Genomic DNA, 25,450 nt, shown 5'->3' on the forward strand with positions numbered 1-25,450 from the left:
TTAGCGATAATTTAGTCAAACACCCTTATTTTATAAATGAGGAGACTGTTGAGGATTTGCCCACAGGTACACAGCCAGTCAGTGGCTGAGCCAAGACTGTTCAGAGACCTGAGTGCTCAGTTAGTGCTGTTTCTCCAAAGCCAGGCTGCCTCCCCAACTTCGTACCTAATTACATGTTCTTCTGTTCTTTGCTCTTGTTCCATGTGTGTTATCTGTATTTCTCCAGCTAACTTAGAAATTTCATGACAGCAGGATTTTTTTCTTTTGCTATTTCCTATACCAGGGAACATTCTGAGCATACAAATATTTGTGATCAATATTATCAATCTTTGTTGTTTGACTTAATTAGTTGATTGGGTTAATTGTACTTAAATATATTTGAAGCTGAAGGAGCACTACATTAAAGTACAAGGAATTTAAATTGGTTGAATCTCCAAGATCTGGGGTTTTTAACCTTCTTTTTGTGACGTAGAATCTGGTGAAGCCTATGGATTCCTTCTCGGAATAATGTTTTTAGATACAGAAGATAAAATATATAGGATTGAGAAGGAAACCAATTATATCAAAATACAGTTATCAAAAAAAAAATCCCAGATTAACAACCCAAATTAATTAGATATAAAAATCAAAACATAAACCTTAAAAGATTGAATGATATCTTATTGATAAGCAGAAAGCATAATCGAATGTAGTATATATGTCTGTATCTCTCTGTATGGAGATTTTTAATACTGAAAACCAACAGGCAAGATATGTTAATTCCATTTTATGTACCTGTATTTTATTGTATTCTTGTGAGTTTTTTTTGGTATTATTAAATCCTTTGATATTTCCTAACATAAAAGAGCAAGTTATTGCTTTGGAGCTAATTGAGGCCAAAAGTACTTGATGGGAGATAAAAAAAAATAAAGTAAAAGTTCATATGACTTACTACATGATTTCACTTGGAGCTAGCTAGCTAGAAGCATTTATTAAGCATTTACTATGTGCCAGAAATAGCAGATATGGTCACTGCTTTCATGTGGTGGCTAGAGCAGGGTCTTTCCTGGTGAACTTGAGACCAAGCCCCTGAATGCCCCTCTTATTTCCATTTCTTTCCCTGAGCATGAGTTGCCAGCCTTGGGGAGCAGCCTAGTGAGTTGGTTGTAGTTTAGGCATGAGCTGATGTGGGCCAGAACCAGGCTGGTAGCGGTGTCAGAGGAGGAAGATGTTGTATATGAGAGTCACTAAGACAGAAATGACAAAGCTTGGCAACTGATTGCGTAATGGGAGAGGGGAGAGATACTGAGGAGTTGAACATGACACTTAAGGAATTTTCACTTTGTATCCTCAGAGCCTCTCACAGTGCCCCCCACACAGTGGGTGATTGATGACTGTTTGTGGATAGGTTGTTGCCTTTTTGCTCGGCCTTTGGAGGGAGGTGGGAAAGAAGAGAACCAGAAGGCTACCTTACTGGTCCTCATGCATGGCATTGCCTCCTCTGGCACTGCTGTTCTCCCTGATTGTGCCAGGCTCCTCAAGAAACTCTTACGTGTCCCCTCTGCTGCCCTCCGGTCCCCAGCTCAGCCCCAGAGTGCCTCTGCTCCCCAGGCTTCAGGCTCAGACTTTCTCTTGCTTCCATCTGGTTCCCCAAAGCATTAGCTCAGCCTGTCTGTCCCTTTTGAGGCTACTGCAGGTCAGCCCTGGAAAAGAGGTGGAGAAGAAGAGAGGGAAAGCAGCATCTGCCAACTCTCTGTGTCCCTGCAGGGATGCCCTGGGAGCTTATTTTTTTTTCTTGCATTCCCTCCAATTGTCTTCTACCCTGGAGGCCACAGTCTCCTCTTTGGAAACCACTGTTGTGTGTGTACTCTCTGCGGTCTGTTTACAGAGCTCTATTGTCACTTCTACGTTGTATATGGAAAAAAAATGTCAGCTGTAGATTCTTGCATGTATGGAAAAATTAAGAAAGAGTAGTGTTCTCAGCATATCCTAGGGCTCACCAAAACAAAGAAACCAAAAAAAAAAAGCAAAACAAGTCAAGATTAAAAATTTCTTTTTTTTTTTACCCCAAGTTATTCAGTGTCTTTTCTTTAATGGATAGAAGGCAAATTACTAAGTTATGCTGAGCTTTGACCCTGTGGATTCACGTCATGTAGGTATTTCAAACCTGTTACTTAATTATTAAACGAATATTCCAGAAGTGCTAATTTGTGTCGGCCCACTGGAATGCAATTGCTTCTTCAGAGTAAAAGGCGTTGTTTCTGTCTTTGTTGTTGTTCATTTGTTTCATTCGTGTCTAATCCTTCATGACCCCATTTGGGGTTTACTTGATAGAGACACTGGAGTGGTTTGCCCTTTCCTTCTCCATCTCATTTTACAGATGAGGAAATTGAGGCAAACAGCACTGAATGATTTTCCCAGGGCACAAAGCTAGTAAGTGTCTAAGTCTGGATTTGAACTCAGAAAGGTAGGTCTTTCTGACACCAGGCCCAGCACTCTATCCATTCTGCCACCTAGCTGCCCAGCCCTTCACTTGACCCTACCATTCCTATAATCTATCACTTTTTGCCAAAAAAAAAAAAGTTTATCACATTTTAAAAGGGACTTTTTTTCTGTTATTGCCATGATTTTTAAACAGATCTGGTGTGTAGGATGAAGCAAATCCAAGGTTAAGCTATGCACTTTGGAACCTTTGTGATCAATTGAAGAACTGTACTCTGAAATCCTTAAGATATGTTATAAAAATACTTCATTGCAAAATTAGAATAACCATTTGATGAAGAAAAAGTATAAAATAATTGTAGTTTTCATTTTGACATCTGCTTTGTAATCCCCTGTGACACATTCTTGTCACTGAAATAAGTTGGATGTGTAAGTCATACCACCTACCTAGAGGCTGGTTATTTCCCACTGAGACTGTTTGCAATGTGGTTCTTATTAAGTGTGTGGTGTGTAGGGAGGGTGGGGGGAGGGGAGATGCCTTGGCAAATCAGCTTCAGTCTGTGATGGTCTGGTTATCAGCAGGTCGGTAAGATTGAGAACTCTTCAAAACAGCTATAGGAATATTGATTCAGCACTACCTCTGGAAAATGGGAATAATGACATTTGTACTAACTACCTCATAGGTTTATTATAGGGAAAGTGCTCTAATACCCTATGTAAATGGGAATTATCATTGTTTACTCATTAGTGTTTAATAGAAATAACTGAATCAAAATATAAAGGTTTAAAATCCTAGGTATAATTGGTTTAACCACACTTTGGAATTACACTAATTGAGTCATAACTCAAGTTGAGAGACAGTGAGAGTGACACAATGGAAAGATGGCTGGAGCAGGAGGCAGTAAACTTGGGTTTTGTCTGGTCTTTGCCGGTAAGTAGCCCAGCGAGCCAAGTGAGGTCACTTCTTTTCTTAGATTCTTCATATGTAAAATGAGGAGAATATATTAATATTGATCAAGAATTTCCAACTCAATGACAAGTGAAATATAATTTTGTTCTACAAATCTATTTTGAATCCTTCCAAAACACATTTCTTCCCAGGCTATGTTTGCTTAATATTCTGATTTGAGGCCCTACAGAGCAGCAGATATATAGAAAAGCTTCTGGACTTTGTAGAATTTGTGTTGAAAGCCCCTTGCCGACATTTTCATGTAGCTTCTAGTCATGTCAGAATGAGTCATCATTCTCGCCTCCCAGATATGCCAGTGTGCCTGCCTAGAACTAGCTTGCTGCAGCATCCATCTGATCTTTTCAGAGTAGCCAAACCTCAATGCCTGCATCTGTCTTTTGCTCCTGCAATCTTTCTTTCTCTCTTTTATGCTTCAAAACTGCACGAAAGAAAAAAATGTGGCACACCCCTCCTGAGTATCACACCCATGACTCACCTTCCAATCTGAAGCCAAATTGATCATACTTAAAAGCTGTGCAGCAACTTGGTCAGGATCTGCTTACTTCCCTTTAAAAGAGACTCTTTGTGTGAAAGTTCTCTTTGCATTTAATGAAGATGACTCATCTCACCTTTGTGGCTTTTGTGGTATTTTTAAGACTTTTACCGTTTGGCTTTGTTGATAGGAGCTTTCTTAAAACTGATTGTTCTTTGAAAGATCTTGGTAGTTCAGTTGTATAATTCCACTGGGTTTGATGCTAGTTGAATATACCTTTCTTTTTTAGGCCTAGCACGTAGTTGATGCTTAACACATGTTTCTTGATAAGACTGTGATAATAAAAGTTACAAACCTTTTTTTTCTAACAAACATTTTAAAACTAATTTTGAACCTGACTCTCTTTACCCCGAGAGATAGGGTTTCAATGTTCTGTTTTCTGTGTCTTGTTACCTTTGTGTGAGTGGTCCTCCATGTCTGGTATATATTCCTTCCTTCACACTTGTAGATCTGCATGTATACTTTTGTGTATGTATCCCTATACATACACCCCTACACACACACACACACACACACACACACACACACACACACACACCCCACCCCTTTGTATTTATGTGAATAAATACAAACGTATATATATCAAGTGTGTATCTATATGTGTGTGTGTATATATACAAATGTATATATGTGTGAGGTATAAAAAGTTTGAGAGATAATTTCTGGGAAATTGATAATTTTATTAATTATGGCTAGCAAATAATTAATAAAAGGATGGTCGTTTGCTGTCTCTTGTAAACCAAAAATGGATCATGGCAGCCTATTTGATGCTTATATGCCCTTGGAAGAGTGAACGTTCCCCCTCCCCCCAGACGGCAACCAACTCTGATTGGTTAACAATTAATGAGAAGGATGAACATTATAATGAGAGGTGGATCTATTCTAATGAAGTGCCAGGAAATATGACTTTGATTATGTCATTCTTATTCCCAGACCACCCCCAGACCCAGGCAATCTACACAAAGGATATACCTCTACGCAAGCCTGCGTAGAACACAGTGGGCTTCCCCAGTTGTGTGGAGTCTGAACAAGATGAGGAGAATGTTAAATCCAATCTCATTAACACTCCTGTTTTTCAGGGGCTAATTTGACCTAGTAAAGAATGAGGAAATAGGAAAGGAAAAAATCCTAGATCTCTCTGATAGTAATTGGTTATTAATATAAGAGAGAAATAATCATTTTCTCATATATATTCTACAAGTGATTTTATATACAAATTTATAAACATAAATACAAATGTGTAAGTTTACATATACAAAACACATATGCATGGCTATGTATATACACACATTTATTTATACTTATCTTGTAGAATTTCTGGCTTCAAAAAATTGCTTAGTGGCTATCTCCTATGAGAAATCTTTCCCAATTCCTTAGAATTACAAAGTCGGATAGTATAAATGTGACCAACTGGGAGATACCAGACTGCCAAGTAACACATGCAGTTGGCATCAACTCATGAAAATGAAAATCCTTAGAGCTGCTGGAACTTCTCAAAAAGGGGCCAAGAACAATTTAGGTGATGCTAAATGTATTAGAAGGAAATCAAAGGCATGGCAGCTTAGTGGACAAGTATACTGGAATTTGCAGCCACATAATGGACCTTTCAGATCTTGTCTTAATACTTAAAAAACTAACATAGGTCATTGTTAATTACTTAAAATGCAAATCCTAATCAGCTGCAAATAATCTTTTTTAGATTAGATTGTGTTTGGGGTAGAGAAAGGAAGAAGAAGAAAAAGATCCTAAAACTGATTCAAAAGAAGGGATTCATGTGAATGTTTTGAAAGTCATCGGAGGTATGAGTGATAGGATTTCTTTCTTCTTCCCAAAGAAATGGAAAACTGGGAAATGAAATGGGAGGCCGAGACCATACATTTCCTTCCATCTTGGCTGAGCATTCCCAGACTAAATCTTGAGCATGAATGATGCTTCACTTGAGTCTCTCTGATGCTTTTGCTCCATGTACATGTGAGTCTTATCTTTTCCCCTACCCCTTTGGTGATGGTGAGGAGTTCTGCATATTTACTTGGGGGCTACCTGGGTGTTCCCTGTACCCTGGGTGTAGCCTGGAGATGAAGGTGCATAATCATTGATCTGCTGCTGTTACTGGCTGGAGGAGAATGGATGTTCCCAGATGGTGTCAGGGAAGAGCGTGAGGGTATTCAAGTTGCACTTGTAAGACATGCCCAGGAACTTTTGTGGCTGTGAAATTCCTTCAGGAATGAGACTATCCTTCTGTGTGGCCGAGCTCCTCCTCCATGTCTTATTTGTCTTCTTAGCACCTTTTCCCTTATATTAAACCAAAATCTCTTTTCTTTTTATACCTTTTGCCCACTGGTCCTAGTTCTGTCTTTTGGGACCAGGTAGAATGATCTCTCTTACACATGACCTTTCAATACCCCAGTTCAGCTGTGATCTTCTAGATGTGAGCATTCTCTTTAGCAATGCATGTTGTGACCCATGTGTAATGGGTAGTCCTGAAGTTATGTGTCCTCCCATAAGTCTGCCAAAGCCTATCCAGCATACTGGTGGCAAGGGTGGGATAGGGCTTAGGGGAGTTTCCTGTTTTGTTCTTGGCATTTCATGGTTACTGTTGGGACATACAAGCTGGTCATCATTTATTTTTCACTTGGTGAATCTGTATGACTGGCTGGTCAACATAGTAACTTTTTAAATATTTGAAGACAGTAATTGTGTTTCTAATAATGGTTATAGTAATAGCTGGTATTTGTATAGCACTCTAAGGTTTGCAAAGCACTTTTGTTAATATTATTTCATTTTATCCTCACAACAACCCTGGGATATAAGTGCTATTATTATCCCTATTTTATAGTTGAGGAAACTGCGGCAGAAAGTGGTTAAATGAGTTGTTCAGGGTCACATAGCTGGTAAGTGTCTGAGACATTCGAACTAGGTCTTCCTGACCTGTGGTCCGCACTCTATTCACTGCGACACCTAGCTCATAAATTTTCTCTTCTCTATGTACACAGCTGGAGTTCGTATTGAAATATGGTAAGACAGTAACATAAAGGAAAATAATAGTGCACATATTCTTAATATTAATTTTTGTTTTAAGTCATTAAATTTAATTTTTTAGTTCCAAATTCTCTCCCTATCCTTTCTATTAATTTTCTATAAAATGCATAATAGCAGGATAATTTTTTACTACATACACATATATACATACACACACGTGTGTGAGTGTGTAATCTAAGCTCAGAGGGCAAGGTAATTACCTATCATATTCTATCTACCATGACTGTTGTCCTTTCACTATATGCACATATACATGTACATATAAATATACACACATGTATGTATACATATATACATACAAGCACACATACATATATCTACACATATATACATACAAACGTGTGTGTGTGTGTGTGTACACATACAGATCTATATCTATATCTCTGTATCTGTCCACACACACAGAGTCTAGTAAAGGCAGTTCTCAGGTATTGAGTCCACCTGTAGGTGAAGTGCCATAATTATACACACACATACACACACACACACACACACACACACACATATACACACAATATACTCTGTTCCAAGGAAAGAAAGAACATCTCCATCTAGACTGATCAGTGGGCTTTTTAACTTGTGTTTTGAAAACATTTTCCACTTGATTGTGTTCTATGTGATATAGTAAACAATAGCACTTTTTAAGGTGAATATTAAAATTCTTAAATCTTTCTTTTTTAGAATCTTGATGAACGATACGCTTTTGTGGCAGAATGGTATGACCCAAATGCTTCCCTTCTGCGACGCTATGACCTTTTATATTACCCAGTGGATGGATCTGTTGAAATGGTGAATGTATCTTTTCTTTGTTTATAGTAGAATAGAACAATTAATGTATAATTGTATACATTAATCTATTAAATTTTCTGTGAAATGAAGACTACATATAGAAAACTTCACTTTACAGTACAAAGTCAAGTTTTAAAAAAAATAAGTATACAATAATATAATGTTGCCCCAACATCATAGTCTCTCAATAACATCCTCAATTTATATAGTAATAAAAGCTAGCAAAGTGCTTTACATAAAGGATCTCATTTAGTCTTCACAACAGCCCTCTGGGGCAGGTATTTTTTATTATGCCTGCATTTGTATGTGAGACAAATGAGGCTGCCGAAGGTCAGGTCTAGTCAACAAGCCCTTACTAAATGTCTGTCATTCAACTCTGAGGACACAAAGAAAAGCGAAAAGCCATGACGTGCCCAGGGTCACCAAGCCAGAGTACCTACTTGAGGCAGGATGTGAACTCAGGTCTTCTTGATTCAGAGTCCAGCTTCTTTGTGGCTTCTAAACCAAATCCTTCTAACCTCACAAATGTGTCAGAATTCCTACACACCAAACTCTTAAAGTTTCCTTTGGCTGATTCTCCATTTATAATATTGTTCCAAGGGAACTAATTGTCCCCATGATAGTTTTTTTTTCCTACTTAAAGTCCTGTTTTCGGAGAACTAGTTAATGACATCGTGTGTGTGTGTGTGTGTGTGTGTGTGTGTGTGTGTGTGTGTGTGTGTGTAGGCAGGGAGGGTATACCTATGCTAAACAACAGCAACAGCAAAAAAGAGTTTTATTTCATTAGAAAACAGTTGCTGTGATTAAAAGATTGAATTCTCCACAAATAATTATTTCTAGAAGAAACATTTCTATACTATTGAAAAGTTTCATGCAAACACTTCAGCTAAGAGACATACTTTGAGAAGGGACAATAACAGATTCTAACTGGATTTTATGGTTTAAGCAAAAACAGCTTTCTAAGAGAAAACAGATTTAAGAATTTAACTGCCTTGTTATATGACATTTACTATTTGCTAAATACATTTTTTTTTATCACAGCATGACGTAAAGAATCATCGCATCTTTCTGAAACGAACTGTGTATGATAGTGTGCGTCTACAAGATTTGTTTATTGGCAACAAAGTGACTATCTTTTCCCGACAGCTGCATCTGATCGACTATGGAGATCAATACACAGCCCGCCAGTTGTGCAATAGAAAAGAAAAGTAAGAAAATAACTATGCATTTCTTTGTAATTCTTAAAAGCCCCTTAAGAACTTGGGAATTTAGTTCTAATTTCTCCTAGTTCTGTTTGGTGTTTCTGAATTATGGTGATTAATTCCTTTCAGGAGCACTTTTGTGGACTTTTTCAGAAATTCATGGTGCAGATTCTGTGATTCTACCTTTCCAATCAGGTTAAAGAAGTGATTTTAGACAATGCTTTTTTTTTTTAATTTTTAAGAGAAAAGGGAACCGCTTCAGAGGAATTTAGTAGTTAGAGCTGAAAAGGTACCTGGGAGATAACTAATCTCATTTCATTTTTTTCATGTGGGAATATTGAGGGCCAGAGTGATGAGGTGACTATTACTTTATGTCACCCTAACCCTCCTGATTGTAGCCAAGCTTAGCTAAAGCTTAGACAGAAAATACCTTGTCTATTGTCAAGAAAGTGAAAAAATGCAACATATTTAGGGTATTTCCTCTTCAGAACATTGCAAGTTTTAATGGACTTTGCTGCTTATTTATGAGTACCATTGTTGTGATGTTTATACAAAAGGATTATTTTCCAAACCCTCACCTCCATCCTCTTCCTTGTTCTGGTTCCTCAATGCTTCAGTATATTAACTTTGGGAATAATGTCATTGACAATAAACCTTTTGTCCAGGTTGATTAACTTTTATTTCCTATCTAAGTTGTTTATCTATACTTTATGTATTCAACCAATGTTATTGGCTAGTAGAGAAAAATAATTTTAAAAATTAAAAAAGATAAGACTATATAAAGAAACCAAAAGGCATAATTATCATAAAAATACAAGTACCTGGGTTGTTGGAGAAAGATTTCCTGAGGTAATAGACATCTTCGCCTGCCCTGTGTTACACAGAGCCCTTCTGGTGTGATTGTAGAATAATTACAAAGGCACTTCAACTTTGCATGTCTTCTCTTTCATCTTCTCTGCCATACACTCCTCTACACCAATGCTATGTCATAGTGAATTTTGTCTTTTCTTTTTAATAATTTCAGAGAGCCAGATTTGAATGTTGGATGTACAGATAGTAGGGAAGTTTGACTTTGCCTATTACCATAGCTATTGAAGGAGAGTCCAAAAACTTTTGATAGATATAAATGTCATAGCATTTTAAGGTTTAAAGGATTTTGGCACTTAACTAGTCAACCCATAACCAAAAAGGAATTCTTACTACAGCATAGTTGATAATTATTGTACTGCCTTTGTGTGAAGACAGTTATTAGGAAATTTTCCTCTTTGCAAATTTGTACACAACAAGTCTTTATATGCTGGAAAATGGCTATTGACAAAAAGCTCTCTTCTATATTTTTCAGGCCAAGCATCCTTAGTGCTTTCATTTGATCCTTATGTGGCATAGATTTGAGACCTTTCACCATTCTGGCTTCCCTTCTTTGGTGGCTTGCCACCTAATCAATACCCTTCCTAAGCTCTGGTGCCTCATCTTAAACACAGTACACCAGATGTGACCTTCCTAGGGCAGAATATAGCAGAGCTAGTATCTCCTTATTCTTGGAAGTTGCATGTCTCTTAATATAGCCCCACATTACATTTTTTGGATGCCATATGAGACCATTGACTCATAAGGAGTTTGTAGCCAACTAGGTACTAACTCTTTTTCAGACAAGCCATCATCTGACCAAGCATCTCCCAAATTGTATTTACACAGTTGATTTTTTAATCCAAGTATAAAACTTTCCAATTTATCCCTATTAAATTTCATAATATATTTAGACAAGTGGTTTTAGCCTTTCAAAACTTAGATCCTAACCCAGCTATCCTTCCTTGCTTTGTGTCATTTGCAATTTTCATTGGGATGGCATTTATGTTTTTATCTAAGGCATTAATACAAATTTTAAATAGCACAGAGCCAAGCACAGATCCCTGTGGAGTTCCGATGCAGACCTCTTGTAACTTGTCAGGAACCAATGATGACTACTCTTAAAATTTCTCAACCCACTCAAAAATTATCATCCTCTAATGAAAAAGAGAGTCCTTCAGAATCCCTAGAGATTATAGACTGGCACAGTGGTTAAAAAGAGTTATGAAGCTTTTAATACAAGAAATAAGGAATAACTTTGGTTAGAAATCAGAGCTCTTAATTCAGAATTTAAAAAAAAACGCACAAAAGAAAGCAGAACGGGAAAAATTAAACTCATGATGGAGAATCTCTGTGGAAATTCTCTAAGAGATAGGCTAATACATCTGGAACATAAATGATACCAAAGGGAAAGAAAATTTGCCAGAAGAGAAGTAAAAGGTAGCAATGTAAAAAGCTTACATAAATTCTCTAAAAGCAAAAACATGACTCCATTCTGCATCTGCTGCTCTGCTTGGTTTCAACTCCATGGAACAAGATGCTCTTGTTAGGTAACCCCTGCTCTCCTGGCTGGCCCCTCTGCTTTCCTGCCTGCTTTTGTGTGTTGTTTTCCCATTAGATTGTAAGCTCCTTAAGAGCAGGGACTGTCTTTTAAAAATTTGTATCTCCCTGCTTAGCACTGTGCCTGGCACATAGTAGGTGCTTAATAAATGTTTATTAGATTGAATTGGAAAAGCAACTGACACTGAAGATGAGCAGATGTAACTTAAGTACGAGAAATCTCTCAGAAAAGCATTATCAATTAAAAAAATGCCTCAAAACCATATTGTAGGAGAATAATACTAAAAATTATCCAAATTTTGAATATAAAATGCAAAATATTGATTAGCCAAATCCACAGTTTGCTGCAGGAAACACATGCACACACGCACACCCCTTACTTCCAACTTTAAGGTGTGTAATGGTGAAATTTCACAATTCTAGTCATGAACAATTTTTTGCAAGCATCAAGGGTAATTTTCAAATATGAAAGAAAAATAATACCAATAAACTAGGATTATTCCAAAGTCATGAGAAACATAGAAGAAACAGAATAACAGTATTCTAGAAAATAAAGGCTTACAAGATAAAAAACAAAATAACATCTTGTAAACTTGGGCCTAATCATCGATGAAAGAAGATGTATTTTCAACAGAAGAGAAGTAGTTGAGGAATTCTCACAACCAACAAAGAAAGCAAAGGGAACAGGTTATTTTACTTAGAAACTTTTTATGTTTTAATTGATAGCTTTTGTTTTAGTATTTTCATTTTCCAAAATAACACTCCTTTTCCATCCAGAGAGCTGTAGCTGTCCTTATAACTGAGAATAAAGAAGAAAAAATATTCAACAAAACTAACCAACACTTGATCAGGTCCAACAATATATCTGTATTCCATCCATAGCCCCCCACCTTTGTAATGAAGGAAAGCAGATTTCTTCTTATCTTTCTTCTTTGGAGTCAAGCTTGGTCATTTGAATTATATAAGATTCAGTTTCAATTTTTGTTGTTGTTCTTTAATTTACATTGTTGTAGTCATTGCCTATATTATTTTCCTGGATCTGCTTAATTCATTTTGTATAATCAGTTTCTTACCTTCCTGTGTTCTCAATATTAGTTATTTCTTTAAACATAGTAATAATCTTTTGTATTCTTATCACAGTTTGTTTAGTCATTCCTCAATTCATGAGGATCAAAAAAATTCTAGCTCTTTATTAGTACAAAAACATTTTCTATGAATATTGGACCTTTTTTTCCTTTCTTTAAATAAATTTTTGATGTCTTTTTTTTTTTAAACATCTACTCCTCCTCTCTTTGGCTCTCAGAAACTTATCTAGTAATAAACATGGAAACAAACAAGAAAAAAGTTCGTAAGCTGTGTAGAACTTGATAGACCAACTTTGTCCATATATCCTGATCTAACTTACATGTTTTCAAAGGATAATGTTCCTTGTAGTGTCACATGATAATTTAATGTATCAAAAAGCTTAAATGAGTATATTTTATTCTTCTTTGCTTTCCTTTTTAGTCAGTAAGGAAGTTTATCATATTTTATACCAGCCATGTGAATAGTTTCTGGGGAAAAAAAACTTTCAAGGAATCATGCAGTGGGCATAATGAGATTTACAACAAAACAAAAGAAAAATTTACGTCTTGTTTCTGTTTTGTCGTTGTTTGGTTTCAATGAACATTTTCTTTTTTTAAAGAGTGGAAAAACAAACTTCAAGGATGCTCCCTCTTGAAGACAGCATAAATTTTCCCAAAAGACAATTTTGCTTTGAAGCTTTATAATGTTAGGCCCACTTCTCAGTTGTCTTTTCCCTTCTTCATTAAATGGTGGATGGAAAGGACACTACAGTGGAGATCAAGACAGCTGAGTTCTAGTTTTGGTTCTTCTGCTACCTAGTCGTACGCTGTTGGACAGATCACCCGGCCTTGCAGAGCCTCACTTTTGTTGTCTGTTCTCTAGGCATAGTTCTAGTGCTCAGTTCTGTGTTTCCAGGATTTCAGAGGAAGTGTCATATTTTAATTAGGATGGAGAACATGAATTATTGGTAGGTTACTCCCTGCCTACAAATGAAGCGTTGGATATAAGCTCAATTGTCTCTTTGTGAAGTAGCAGTATTTGTTAATGCAGAGTTAATGAAGCCATTTAGCAGTCCAATTTAAAACGAACATTTCCTTAGCTATGGTGAATTGACTGCAGAGTTGTAGTTCATCCTTTGTATTTGAAGAGGGCCAGTGACACTGCGTTGTGCGGGTGATGTTTTGACTTGCTTGTGAATTGGATTGAAGTGAGGCAGTTGCATGAAGTCATCTGCCTCACTCTCTTTTCTGACTGGCAAGACAAACAAAATGCAGACATGCCTGGCAGTGGCCCGGAATGCAGTGGATGACCTTGGTGTTTTCAGCGTCTAACCAAGCCGCTCCACGCCGCTCGCTTCAGTCACCTTCATGGCTGTTAGGACAAATTGTTCTCATCTGTCCATTCTGCCAGGAGAAGCCTTCACATGTGGGTAGAAAGCACCTAACTCACTGAGAGGTTTGAGACATGTCAGTTACCCTGAGCCTGGTTTTACTGAGGTATGGCTGTGGCAGGAGGCATGTGAAAGCTGCGTGCTACGTATACATTAAAACAAACAAGTCACGTTCGTGATGCAGTTAATAAGCTTTCTGTTCTACAATGTGTAATCCATCTTAAGCAGTAAGGAGACTCTTCAAGCACTGATGTTTTATAGTTTTAACTTTAGTACTTTTAAACATATAAATATTTCCTTAATAGGTATTTTTTTGTTTGTATGCAAAAACCCTGGCAACTTTGCCTATGGAGAATTTTTTTAAAGATACTTTTAAGATGTTGCCGAGTGAAATTAATTTTGATGTTCAAATTGTAATAATCTAGAATTACAGCCAAGATTATAGGTACATTTTACATATGAGTGGTAAATTTCCTTTTTGAGAATTGTCCCTCATTTCTTTTCTAGAACTCTGGCATTACTTAAACCGGATGCAATACCACATGCTGGAGAGATAATCGATATGATAAATAAAGCTGGATTTAAAATAAGTAAACTCAAGATGATGCTGCTTTCAAGGTAATTTGTTGGTTGTAAGGTTTAGGCTTCTTTTAAAAATGCATAGATAGCTAAACCTACCCTATCCTGTTAAAATGACTGAGGATTCTAAGTTTATAGAAGAGAAATCACAAGGGGCACATGGTAGTTATTTTCAAGTCCTGAAGGCTGGCTTCTATTTTGCTTGGCCTGGCCTCAGAGGCCAGAAAGAGGAGCAGAGGTTAGCAAAACCTGCAGCAGGCAGATTGAGGAGTGATGCAAGGAGGAACTTCCTAATCATTAGCGTTACCTAAAAGTGGGCTGCCTGGGGAGGCTGTGGAGTCCTTTTCATTAGAAGTCTTCAAGGGAATGCTGAATGACCCTTTACTAGGAATGGTGTAAGGGTGTTCTTGCTCAGGTATAGGCCAGACTTCTCAGTTGCATTCTTTTTGTCCTCAAATGATCTGGTTTCTTGTTTGCTCAAGATCTTGGCCACCTTCATCTGGATGTGCTCTGATTTGTTAGTGCTGACAATAACAAGGGAAGGGGGCACCAGAGCTAACCATAACAGCCCAGGTGTGCTCTAATCCATGGTTCTGCAGTGGAGAGAGTGCTGGGCCTGGGGTTAGGAAGAATAAAGTTCAAATCTGGCCTCTGATACTTAATAGCAGTATGAACCTGAGTAGGTCACTTAACCTCTACTTGCCTCAGTTTGCTCATCTGAACAATGGGGATAATAATAGCACCGACCTCACAGGGTTGTTGTGAGGATCAAAGGAAATAAAGATAAAAGCATTTAGTACAGTACCTGGCACATAGTAAGTGCTATGTAAATTTTAGATGCTATTATTATTATTATTATTATTTCCTGACTATTAACCTTGTCTTAAGGTAGACTAAGATCTCATTAACTTTTTGAGCATTCACATCACACCATTGAGTCTGCAGTTAGCAATGGTAATATTTCATATTTATATATTGCTTTGTGGTTTAGGAAACAACTTTCCTTATAACAATTGTGTAAGGTAGAGCAAATATTTTTATTTTGCAGATAAGGAACAGAGGTTTAGAGAAGGCAAGAAGCACACTCACAATCCTCTGGGTTCATAGAACCCTTGGAGGTTGTACAGCCAAGAATTCTACTGAGCTTTTCAGAGTCCAAAGCCATGAAGCTTTCCATTACACCCAAGTAGTAACCTATGACTCCCAGATCTTTTTCATGTAACCTGCTGCCTTATCACATCTTCCCCAGTCTGTACTTGTCCAGTTGACTTTTTAAACCTTTGTGATCCTCTTGCCATTCCTGCCTTCTCAAGCTAATTTGTCTTCCTTAAAAGCCACTGGATGCTGCTGGGCACGGCCATCAGTCATGCTTAGTGGGGATCCTTCCTCGCCTCTGCCTTGTGGAATCTCTGTCTTCAAATCTGATCTCAGGCATTCCCTCCTGTATGAGACCTTTTCTGGGCTTGCCTTCCTACCTCCCTCTGGTTGCTTGTGTCTCTGTCCCTGCCTGGAATTTGACTTTTACTCACTTTGTCACCATTTTGTACCTGCCTATCTGTGTACAGATTGTCTCTTCTCATAGCATGTTAGCTCCTCGTGGGCAGGGAATCACTTAATTTTTGTCATTGTATCCCCAGAACCCAGTATATTATCTGGAACATAGCACATTCTTATTCAGTGTTTGTTGGTTGATTTTAGAAGGATTCGTAAGACAGCCACACAGATAGAGCTATCAAAATATATTGTAATATAATCTTTAGCTTCCAAAGACGGCTTTGGTAAGTTGTACTTTAGATTGTATTCTCCTGCAGTCATTCATCTCTCTAATTCAGTGGCTTGGTGAGCTCTTGAGAACAAATTATTACTAGTGGACAAATGTGAGACTTATGTTTATTCAATGATTTCTTTGATGAGAATCTTAAAGAGGAGGACCTAAAGTAACAGTGTCTGGGAGATAAAAATAATTTAATAAACCAAGTTAATTTGTAATAACTCTTACCATGGCAGTGACCCAGACTTAGAGATTTGTGTTTGTTTTTTGACCTGGAGAATTTGGAGGAAAATCTCAAAGGTAGTGTTTTATTAGGTTGGATATACATGAATGGACAATGGTTATCTAAATTTAATTGATCAAATGTCAAAAAGTAACAAAATGTCACTTCACTGTTTGTTTTAGTAACCATTAGTTTTATTATGTTACAGGAAAGAAGCAACAGATTTTTATGTCGATCATCTATCAAAGCCATTCTATAAGTAGGTATTAAAATGGGGAGCTGGCTATGTATAAAGGGAGTCCTTTCTGTAGAGTTGTCTTATTTAAAAATTTTTGCATATTGCTTGTTCTTCCTTTGTTTCATTTGAATAACTTGAAGAGAGTGTGGTTGCACTAACATAAAACTTCCAAAATCACTTTTTGAGTCCTTGAGTTAGATAAAAAGAATCCCTGAAATTTGTCATTACACCCTGCATTTATTGTATATTCAGAAAAATAAGCTTTTTTTGAAGTGTATGATCTTCATACCTATTGAGAATTCCTTGCTTCCAGAAGAATGTGAGAATGAGATTTTATTTTGTATGTTTTCTTTTCATCTTAATCTACATTGTTTATTTTTTTGAGAGACTCTCTTGCACAAAGTAATGCTTCTAAAGGATTTTTATATCCACTTAGTAGATAGCATCTGTTTTATTTTTTTTTCTCCCTTCCTGTATAGATTCTGGATGTTTAACACGTAATTCAAATGAGACTCATAGAGCTAACTGATAATCAAAGATCACCCAGATTCAGGCTGTCATTAACTTTTTGCCTGGATTGTTCTGATGACCTTTCTTTGCTTTGAAGATCTCTCTCCTGTCCAATGTATCTTACATTCACTTGCCAAAAAAAATCTTCTGATTATTTTGCCCTGATCTGATCATGTTATGGAGAGGCAGCATGGTGAATAGAGCTGGTCTTGAAGCCAGGAAGACCTGACTTCAATCTTGCCTATTGCTATGTGACAGTAGGTATATTACTTAACCTTTCAGCACTCTAAGTAACCCTCTAAGATGATAAGTTGTAAAGAATATGCTAGCCCTCATTAGTAAAGGGAGTTCCCTCATCCTGGAGGTCATGATACCAATGAAAACACATTTCTAGTTCTCATCCCTAGTTCTCATCCCTGATTATGTCATTTTCTTGATCAAAAGATTTCAGTGGCTTCCTATTGCTTCTAAGATAAAAAACAAACTACTTAATGTGGGATAGCAACCCATTGGTGGCCTACCAAATTTCAGATTATACCCCAATTACCATTAACTCTCTGCAATATACCTGTGTCATTGGGGATTCCATAAGAGAACTTGGATCTTCAAAAGGAAATGTGATCCGTTTGGCTTTCTAATTATAGCTGCCACTGTCTAGGACCAGGAGATAATACTTCATGATGCCAGAACTGAGGATAGATCACTGAGCTCTTCAGGACTGGGCTTGCTCAGTTGACCAGGTGTTCTACATACTTAGCCTAAAAAACCCAGAACTTCAAGGCTCTAAGGAAATAAAGGGAAGCTGAGAATAACTTGCTAGCAGTGGGGTTCCTTTGATGGATCTTATAGACAGGTGCCTGAATGCCTGTTATGCAGGCTATGTCAACATCATGGCCAACAGATTGGCTCAAACTGAGGTCACAATCACGGCTTCTGGTAGGAGTGTTGTAGTGCTAAATAGTAGCCTATGGAATCGACATCATAGTGTGTGTTTACATTTTGTTTATGTACATATCATACCTCGTTACTGTGTAATCTTCCTGAGAGCAGAGACTGGGTCATTTTTTTTTATCTTTATGTTTCCAATACTATCATAGTTCATGATGCATAGTAGTTTAAAAATGAACAAACACTTGTTGAATTGAATTGATTTGTATCTTAGGTTACTAGAGTCATTAAAGCCAAATCAATTTATTGCCTTTTACGTCAAGAGACACATATGATGATGACTTTTTACACAGATACATTATTATTATAGTGATTTTGTTTCTGCCACTTAAATGGTCTGACAATACCAATGATATGTGGTGAGCTAGGCTACCACACAACTACTGAACTATAAAATATTATCGCATCCATGATAAAATGATGTTCAGTAACTTTTTTATAGGTAATTTATTTTGCAGCATGCCTATGATCTAATAAATGTTCTATGTTAAGACAGATACATTGCTTAACACATATTCCTAAAAAAATCTATTTTGCAGTGAACTTATCCAGTTTATTACAATTAGTCCTGTTATTGCCATGGAGATTTTAGGAGATGATGCTATCAACGAATGGAAGAAATTAATAGGACCTGCAAACCCTGGTATGGCTCGTACAGATTTTCCTACAAGCATTAGAGCAAGATTTGGAACAGATAGCATAAGAAATACAGTTCATGGTCCTGATTCTTTTGCTAGTGCTGCCAAGGTAAGGATGTTTAAAAAGTGTCTTTGAACACAACAGTGCTTTTGATTATTGATGCTTATGTATTGTTAAAGAAAGCTTCTTATTTTTAAAACATCTTAAAATAAACATGCTTGTAGAAACCAAATTTTATAGGTAATAGAGTCTGTTTCTTAAAGTATTGGCCTATTTAGAGAAATTATTGAATTTTGCCCATTGGTCCTCTGTAAATATTTTAATATAGTAATCCAGAGAAGGTTGAATGCCAGTTTTTTCCTCAGTAAAATTTTTCATTATCATCACAGAGCTTCACCTTAACTATGGCTTGGTTATAATGAATATAGCTACTATCTATAATTAACCTGCATATACAGTATTATTACCTTCCTGTATACCCCTGTTTCTCTGTACCTGGAAATTAGGTGATAGGTAGAAGAAATAAGTTTCCTGGAGTTTGTGGGGAGGATTTGGCCAAATCACAGTCAGAAGCAACATAATAGAAAGCGATTATAAATATAAAATATAATAATCACAAGTACATTCTTGCCCTTGGGGGAAGAATTTGTGTGTGGAATAGTGAGCTCATTCAGTATTAGTAAATATTAGTTTATATTTAAATCTGTTTTGTATTCAGTACCATTAGAGGGTTTTTAAATGTCTGCCTTGGGAGTATTTGTGTGTGTGTGTGTTCTCTAGACCTGTGATTTCATCCGTTTGTAGGATGTACTTGGTGTAGAAGCTCCCTTCACACATGGTTAAGGTAACTCATGTCTCTAGTACCATAGGACTCGTTGACCTTTCCTTCTGTAACCTATCTTCCAGGGCTAATTCTCTCTTGAATCTGTAGCTGGCTGTATTATCTAGTGCCAGGGGCCACACTCCTTGGAGCTACCTCTACCAGTTTTTTCTCAAAAGGAAGAATGTGACTTTTCCCTCCCCTAGAGGATACAGTGGGATTCCTATGCCTGGTCAGTCGATAGCTAGCTGTGCTAATTACGTTGTGGAAAACGTTACACCTTGTAAAGGGATAACAAAGTGAAAATTCTTCTTTGCATTTCATCTAACACCTTGTTTTCTTTTTCTCTTACTTACTCTGCCTCTAATTTCGTCAGCTGGCTGGGGTGGGTGAGAGAATGAGAAAACAGAGTCCTAGCCTGTCCCAGGCTGCAGGCCATGTCAGTAGTGAGGGGGCTGGGGACTGGAGCCCAGGTTCTCTGGCTCTACGTCCAGCACTCTTTCTGTGGCACCTTGCTGTATCCCAGTCTCTCATCTTCTCCAATGACATATAAAAGGAGAAATTTTGGTCATTTGTAACAAGAAGTAGTGATACCTAATATTTCTTATCCATGCACAGGAATAAAAAGGAATAATATTAAATCAGTTTATTAGAAGGACTTTGCATTTGTGAATATGATATTCTTATTTCATTGCAGTCTAAAGGAATTGTGGTTTTACTAAAATTGATACCAGCATAATATTTAATATTAATGGATAGTTGCTTTTTCTCTTTTTGGCTTTCTTAAAAGTCGATCATTCTTGAAAGTGAATCAGCTTTTTACTTTACTGTGTTAGTGTGTAAAACCACCTCCAACTGACCCAAAGAATTAGAGCCTAGCATGGTCCCTGAGCCTTCTTAGTAGACAGTTCAGGTCACTGCATGATCTGTATGATGTCCTAGGCAAAAGAACTGATAAGGCAGTCAAAATACAGCATTTTATTACAGAATTTTAATTTAGTCACTCTCTTTTGGTCAGCCCCCTGCCCTAATTAAAAAAATAAAAAAAGTAACTATTATGAAAGGATTTCTGAAGATTAATTCTTTTCTTCCACAGAATACCCAGATTTGCTTTAATTTTCCAATGGATTCCGTTGACAGTCACACAGAAATTCCTATCTTCATACACTTATGTTGTCCAAGGAGACTAGGAGCTTATATTGATTTTTTTTTCTAAAATGCATTCTTTTCTTTAGTTTTGGGAGTTCCCTAGTGAAGAGACTCCCATTACCATTTCAGACTTGTTAACTGTTGACCGTTTTTGAATCTTAGAGAGTTGTTTGGGAACTGAGAACTTAAATGATGTGCCCAGGGTCACAGAAGACTCTGTGCCTCAAGAGCATTGCTGTCCTCAAGGCCAGGTCTGTGTCCATGGTGACCTGTCCCATGTCCTTAAACATATTATTTATAAAACATGTCAGGTAAGATATGTTACCTGTAAGTCATACTTTATTCATATGCCAGGTTAATTCATATTCTTGTTAGTATTAGTGTATAGACTCTGCTACATTGATTCCTTTTTATAGACTCTGCTGTATTTATTACTTGCAGTTTATTCATCTTTTTACTGTCATTGCTTATTTACTAGAATCTTTGAAGCAAATGTGACATTTTTAAGGTAATAAGTTCATTTTTATATCACAAGATTATTGTGGATATTAGAGTTTATAGAATGCCTGTGACATCAGGAATCTTATTTTTGTTTTTAGGAATTGGAATTGTTCTTTCCCTCAAGTGGAAGTGGTGGGCCAGTAAATACTGCCAAATTTACTAACTGTACTTGCTGCATTATTAAACCTCATGCTATTAATGACGGTAAGTATTGTGTTGAATTGACTAAAAGAAATAATTTCCTTTTTAGAGGCATGCTGGTTAAGTTTGTATTTGTCTTCCAAATAGAAATAATTTAGTATATGAGAAAGTTTCGCTTTAGAAATTATTTTTTCTTTCCTATGCCAAAAGTACTTTATGCAAATACTACTTCTCATAATACTTATACTCATAAATTAATACAGGTGATGGAAGCAGAGAGAAGAAAAATAAACCTGTGAATTTTTGTATGTGTTCAGTAGGTTAATTCCTCCCCCTCTTCATCCTGTCTGTTAAGAGTCTTAATGGTTATAAGTAATATAAACCTAATACATTTTTGTTCCTAAAGAAACTTTTTTGTTAGCTTTTTTTTAAAAAATGCTTGTTTTTTGAACCTAAGTGTGTTAAAAATATCAGGGTAAGAACACACAGCCCAATAAAACGTTTAGAAATAACAAGTCAGATAAGGTTTATTCAGAGACACATAGCTAAGGAAAGGGAGCACTTCCTAGGATTGTCCCTTAGGAAACAAATAACTTTGAGGAGGAATTTTCAGAAGAGTCCCCCTCAAACTAGAGCGCAGAGCAGACTTTAATACTCTAAAGGAAAAAATGTTGTTTTGAATGTTATCTATAATTTTTGCAGATAGGACAAAGCTATTTGTTTTTTCTATACAAGGTTAGCCTTAGAAGGAGAACAGAGCAATTTGTCTTAGCTGTGGTCATTTGGGACAAATTATCTTTCTTCAGGCTTAGCCTTGCAGAGCAAACTAGAATAGGGCTAGACTCAGATGTTGGGGTTTATGCAATCTACACCGAGGTGGAAGCTTTTTCACACTAAGATGTCTTGTGTCTGTAGGATCGGTTGGGGCTACTTCTGTGGTCTAAGGGTGCTACTACCACTACCATCACCACCACCACCATCACTACCACTACTACTACCACTCTTTACATAGTGCTTTGAGGTTTGCAGAATGTTTTATATATGTGTGTGAGTGTGTGAATATATGCCTGTAATTGAAGGACAAACAACAACAACTTGATAGACGTTCCTGGAATTTCAGTACAAAGCCTTGGTGTCTTCAGACTTGGTTCATGGACTGAATAAAGATCACCTGTGGTTTCTGTTTAATGACCTCTGAACACCACACCAGCATCTTTAAACGTAAGAGATGTCAATGATGCATAAAACAATTAGGAAGAGGACTGATTCTTACCAAGGAATTTTCCATTCTTGTATTCCCATCATTGTGGGTTTAAAGGATATGTTGAAACCCTGAAACAGATTACAAGGCATACATTAGAGAGGTTTTCCAAGAATGGGAAGAAGGGCTTTGCAATAACACATTAAACTTCCTTGAGGCCTAGGTCTTAGAGTTACAGGCTGACCTCTCACAGGACTGTTTGAAACAGATTTTTCTCAGTTCTTTTCATTCCCAGAGAATGGTCAGAAATTTTGGAACAGTTACTTCTCAGAACTTTATAGTCTTCAAGGGATGTACTGCCTGGGCCCTTGCTCCAACTGAGGAGGCCTTCTCATTCAAAAGGAGAGAAGGAAAGCAAAGGGACAGACAAGTCAGCATGATCCTCCCCTTGCCTTTACAAGGGTGCCATTCGAGAATCCTCAGCAATGTAAAACAATCTAGAGCTGCTGTCATGCACTCCTGTTTGCCCAACTAATGCTTCTTCTTACGTGATGGGTTGCTGATTCCTCAGCATCAGTGCACTTACCTTGGATCAAAGTAAGATCGAAGAAAATAGATCAGATGTAAAGTCCCAAGAGCTTCTAACTCATGTGGGAAATTTCATAGCTTACAATTAAAGCAAGGTGCAATCACATCCTTACACAAAACATCAATGCCAGCAAGTTTGTGCATGATAATCACGAAAAAATAGCCATCCTTTTTTATCCATTAAAGGTCCATGGAGTATTCCCAAAAGCACTTAGCTCCTGTTCTTCCTTATCTTTCTTATCTGCTGGACCTCTCTTTCATTAGAAATGCCACGTCTATTTCACAAAATGTTCCAAAGCAAACACCAGCTGTTAAAATGAACACTCATAGAAAGAAAACAATGAGATTCTATTTATGTATATAACAAGGTATAACAAGGGTGACCTCATAGAGCACTCAGGTTCCTAGAGGATGAGTGTACTTCCTGGTAGGTGGCACAGTGGACAGAAGACTGAATCTGGAGTCAGGAGCATCTGAGTTCAAATTTTGTCCCAAACACAAGATTATTGTGCATATTAGAGTTCATGAAGTACCTGTGATAACAGGAATCTTATTTTTGTGTTTTAGGAATTGTTCTTTCCCTCCAGTGGAAGTGGTGGGCCAATAAATATGGCAAAATTTGCTAACTGTCCTTGTACTATGTGACCTTGAGTAAGTCACTTAACTTTTAGTTGACTCAGTTTCCTTAACTGAGAGTTAAATAATAGGGATAGTGATAGCAAAATAGGGATAACAATAGCATCTACCTCATAGGGTTATTATGAGCATGAAATGAGGTAGTATTTGTAAAGTGCTTAGAGAGAACAAGGAGTGGAATATCTTAGACATTATTCTTTCTGCCTAAACCTTGGCTAGGCTATATGGCGTTAATGATTGAAAGTGCCTGTGTCAACCTTAGTTATAGAGCGCAGGAAGGAGGATGGGCTAAATGCACAGAGCCCCAGTGTTTGGTGAGTGCTCTAGAAACTAGTATTGATAAGCAGGTAGAGCTTTTTGGATGTGACAGGTTTTGTTTCTCAATGTGAGGTATTGTTATTGGTGTGGGTGGGTCCTCGTGGATAGGGACTCAAGAATTTCACTTGTCAGCATGTCATTATATAGGTTTTACAAGTATTTATTTTTTAGCATATGCACATAGGTGTATATACACATATCCATAACCATTTGCCCAATGACTCACATATATGCACATGTATTTGTCATATGTACACATACACATGCATACATACACACACATAATCTATATATGTTGATATATGCATCTATATATAGCTTATTGATTCAGTCTTTCCAAATCCTGACTTTGCACTCTCCCTTGGCCCCATTCCTCCTAAACTTATACTTTGCCATTTGACTGCAGTATTTCCAGGTAATTTTCTTATATGATCTTTTGAAGGCATGCTATTTGGTTTTCTTTTTTATATTTTTTTTCCTCTGGAAGACTTACCCTTTATCTTTTTTGCAACCTATTTTCAAATTTAGGGTTTTTAATTGTTATATCTATTGTTTTTTTTTACCTTGCCTTTTAATTTAATTTTTAAATTTAATTGTCCTTATGCCTCTTCATTTTTGCTTTCCAGTTCTGTAGTTTTATCTCTCTGTGTCTCTGTCTCTGTCTGGTACTCTAGCACTCTCTCTCTGTGTTCTTTGTCTTTGTTTCTCTCTCTCTCTCTCTCTCTCTCTTCTCTCTCTCTCTCTCTTTCTCTCTCTCTCTGTGCTTCTGTCTCTCTCTGTTTCTCTGTCTCTGTTTCTCTATGGAAGTATGTCTTCATACTTCCTTAAGAGTTCTGATTTCTGTCCATATTTTCACTTAATTCTTTGGTTGTCCTTTTGGCCTACTCTAGAGGCTCTTGGAGCGACTCTATTGTCATTTCACAAGGTCTTGCAAAATTTATTGTAATACTTCACCTTTGTCAAAAATTTTTTACTCAGTTTCCTTTCTTGTGAGAGGACTTTTTTCTTTGAATGTTCATTTTTCCTTCCTCATTCAGCTTTTGTCTTTATGTTTCTGTAGTGATTTTTTGGTGGTGTCCTTGCTGTAAATGCGTTTCTTGCTATCAGTTCTTTTCTGCCTTTAGGTCCCATGCAATTTTGCCTTTTTTTCCAATCCTTGCCACTTCTGATTTGTTTTCTCAGTCCTCTGTGTTGGCTAAGAGGAATTGGCTTTAGGGGGGTGAAGTTCATCCTGTGGGATTCTGCTACAGGAGTGCACTGAGAATTCATTGGACCTTTTCTTTAATTTTTCTGTCCTCATTCTTCTTGGCTTCAGTACTTTCTGAGATTGAATTTGCCCTGTTGCTGGGCTGACAGAGATGGGAGTCCATTTAA

At 37.1% G+C, this 25,450-nt stretch overlaps 1 protein-coding gene across 4 annotated transcripts in view; it reads left to right on the top strand.

The window, feature by feature from the left end:
- Window positions 1-25,450, top strand: part of NME7 (NME/NM23 family member 7) — a 177,985-nt gene that overhangs the window by 27,508 nt on the left and 125,027 nt on the right. For 3 of the 4 annotated variants that reach the window (XM_078156505.1, XM_020974713.2, XM_020974714.2), the window contains 6 exons: window positions 7,644-7,751; window positions 8,793-8,959; window positions 14,322-14,432; window positions 16,596-16,646; window positions 18,623-18,830; window positions 21,291-21,396. In XM_078156505.1, the coding sequence (XP_078012631.1) occupies window positions 7,749-7,751; window positions 8,793-8,959; window positions 14,322-14,432; window positions 16,596-16,646; window positions 18,623-18,830; window positions 21,291-21,396 (646 nt within the window). In that variant the 5' untranslated portion in view covers window positions 7,644-7,748. Of the gene's footprint in view, window positions 1-5,627; window positions 5,723-7,643; window positions 7,752-8,792; window positions 8,960-14,321; window positions 14,433-16,595; window positions 16,647-18,622; window positions 18,831-21,290; window positions 21,397-25,450 lie in introns of all 4 variants that reach the window. The other variant, XM_078156506.1, reaches the window with a different exon arrangement.

The sequence above is a fragment of the Phascolarctos cinereus genome, unplaced genomic scaffold (assembly GCF_003287225.1).
Source record: "Phascolarctos cinereus isolate Bilbo 61053 unplaced genomic scaffold, phaCin_HiC Scaffold_5;HRSCAF=322, whole genome shotgun sequence".
NCBI classification, from domain to species: domain Eukaryota; kingdom Metazoa; phylum Chordata; class Mammalia; order Diprotodontia; family Phascolarctidae; genus Phascolarctos; species Phascolarctos cinereus.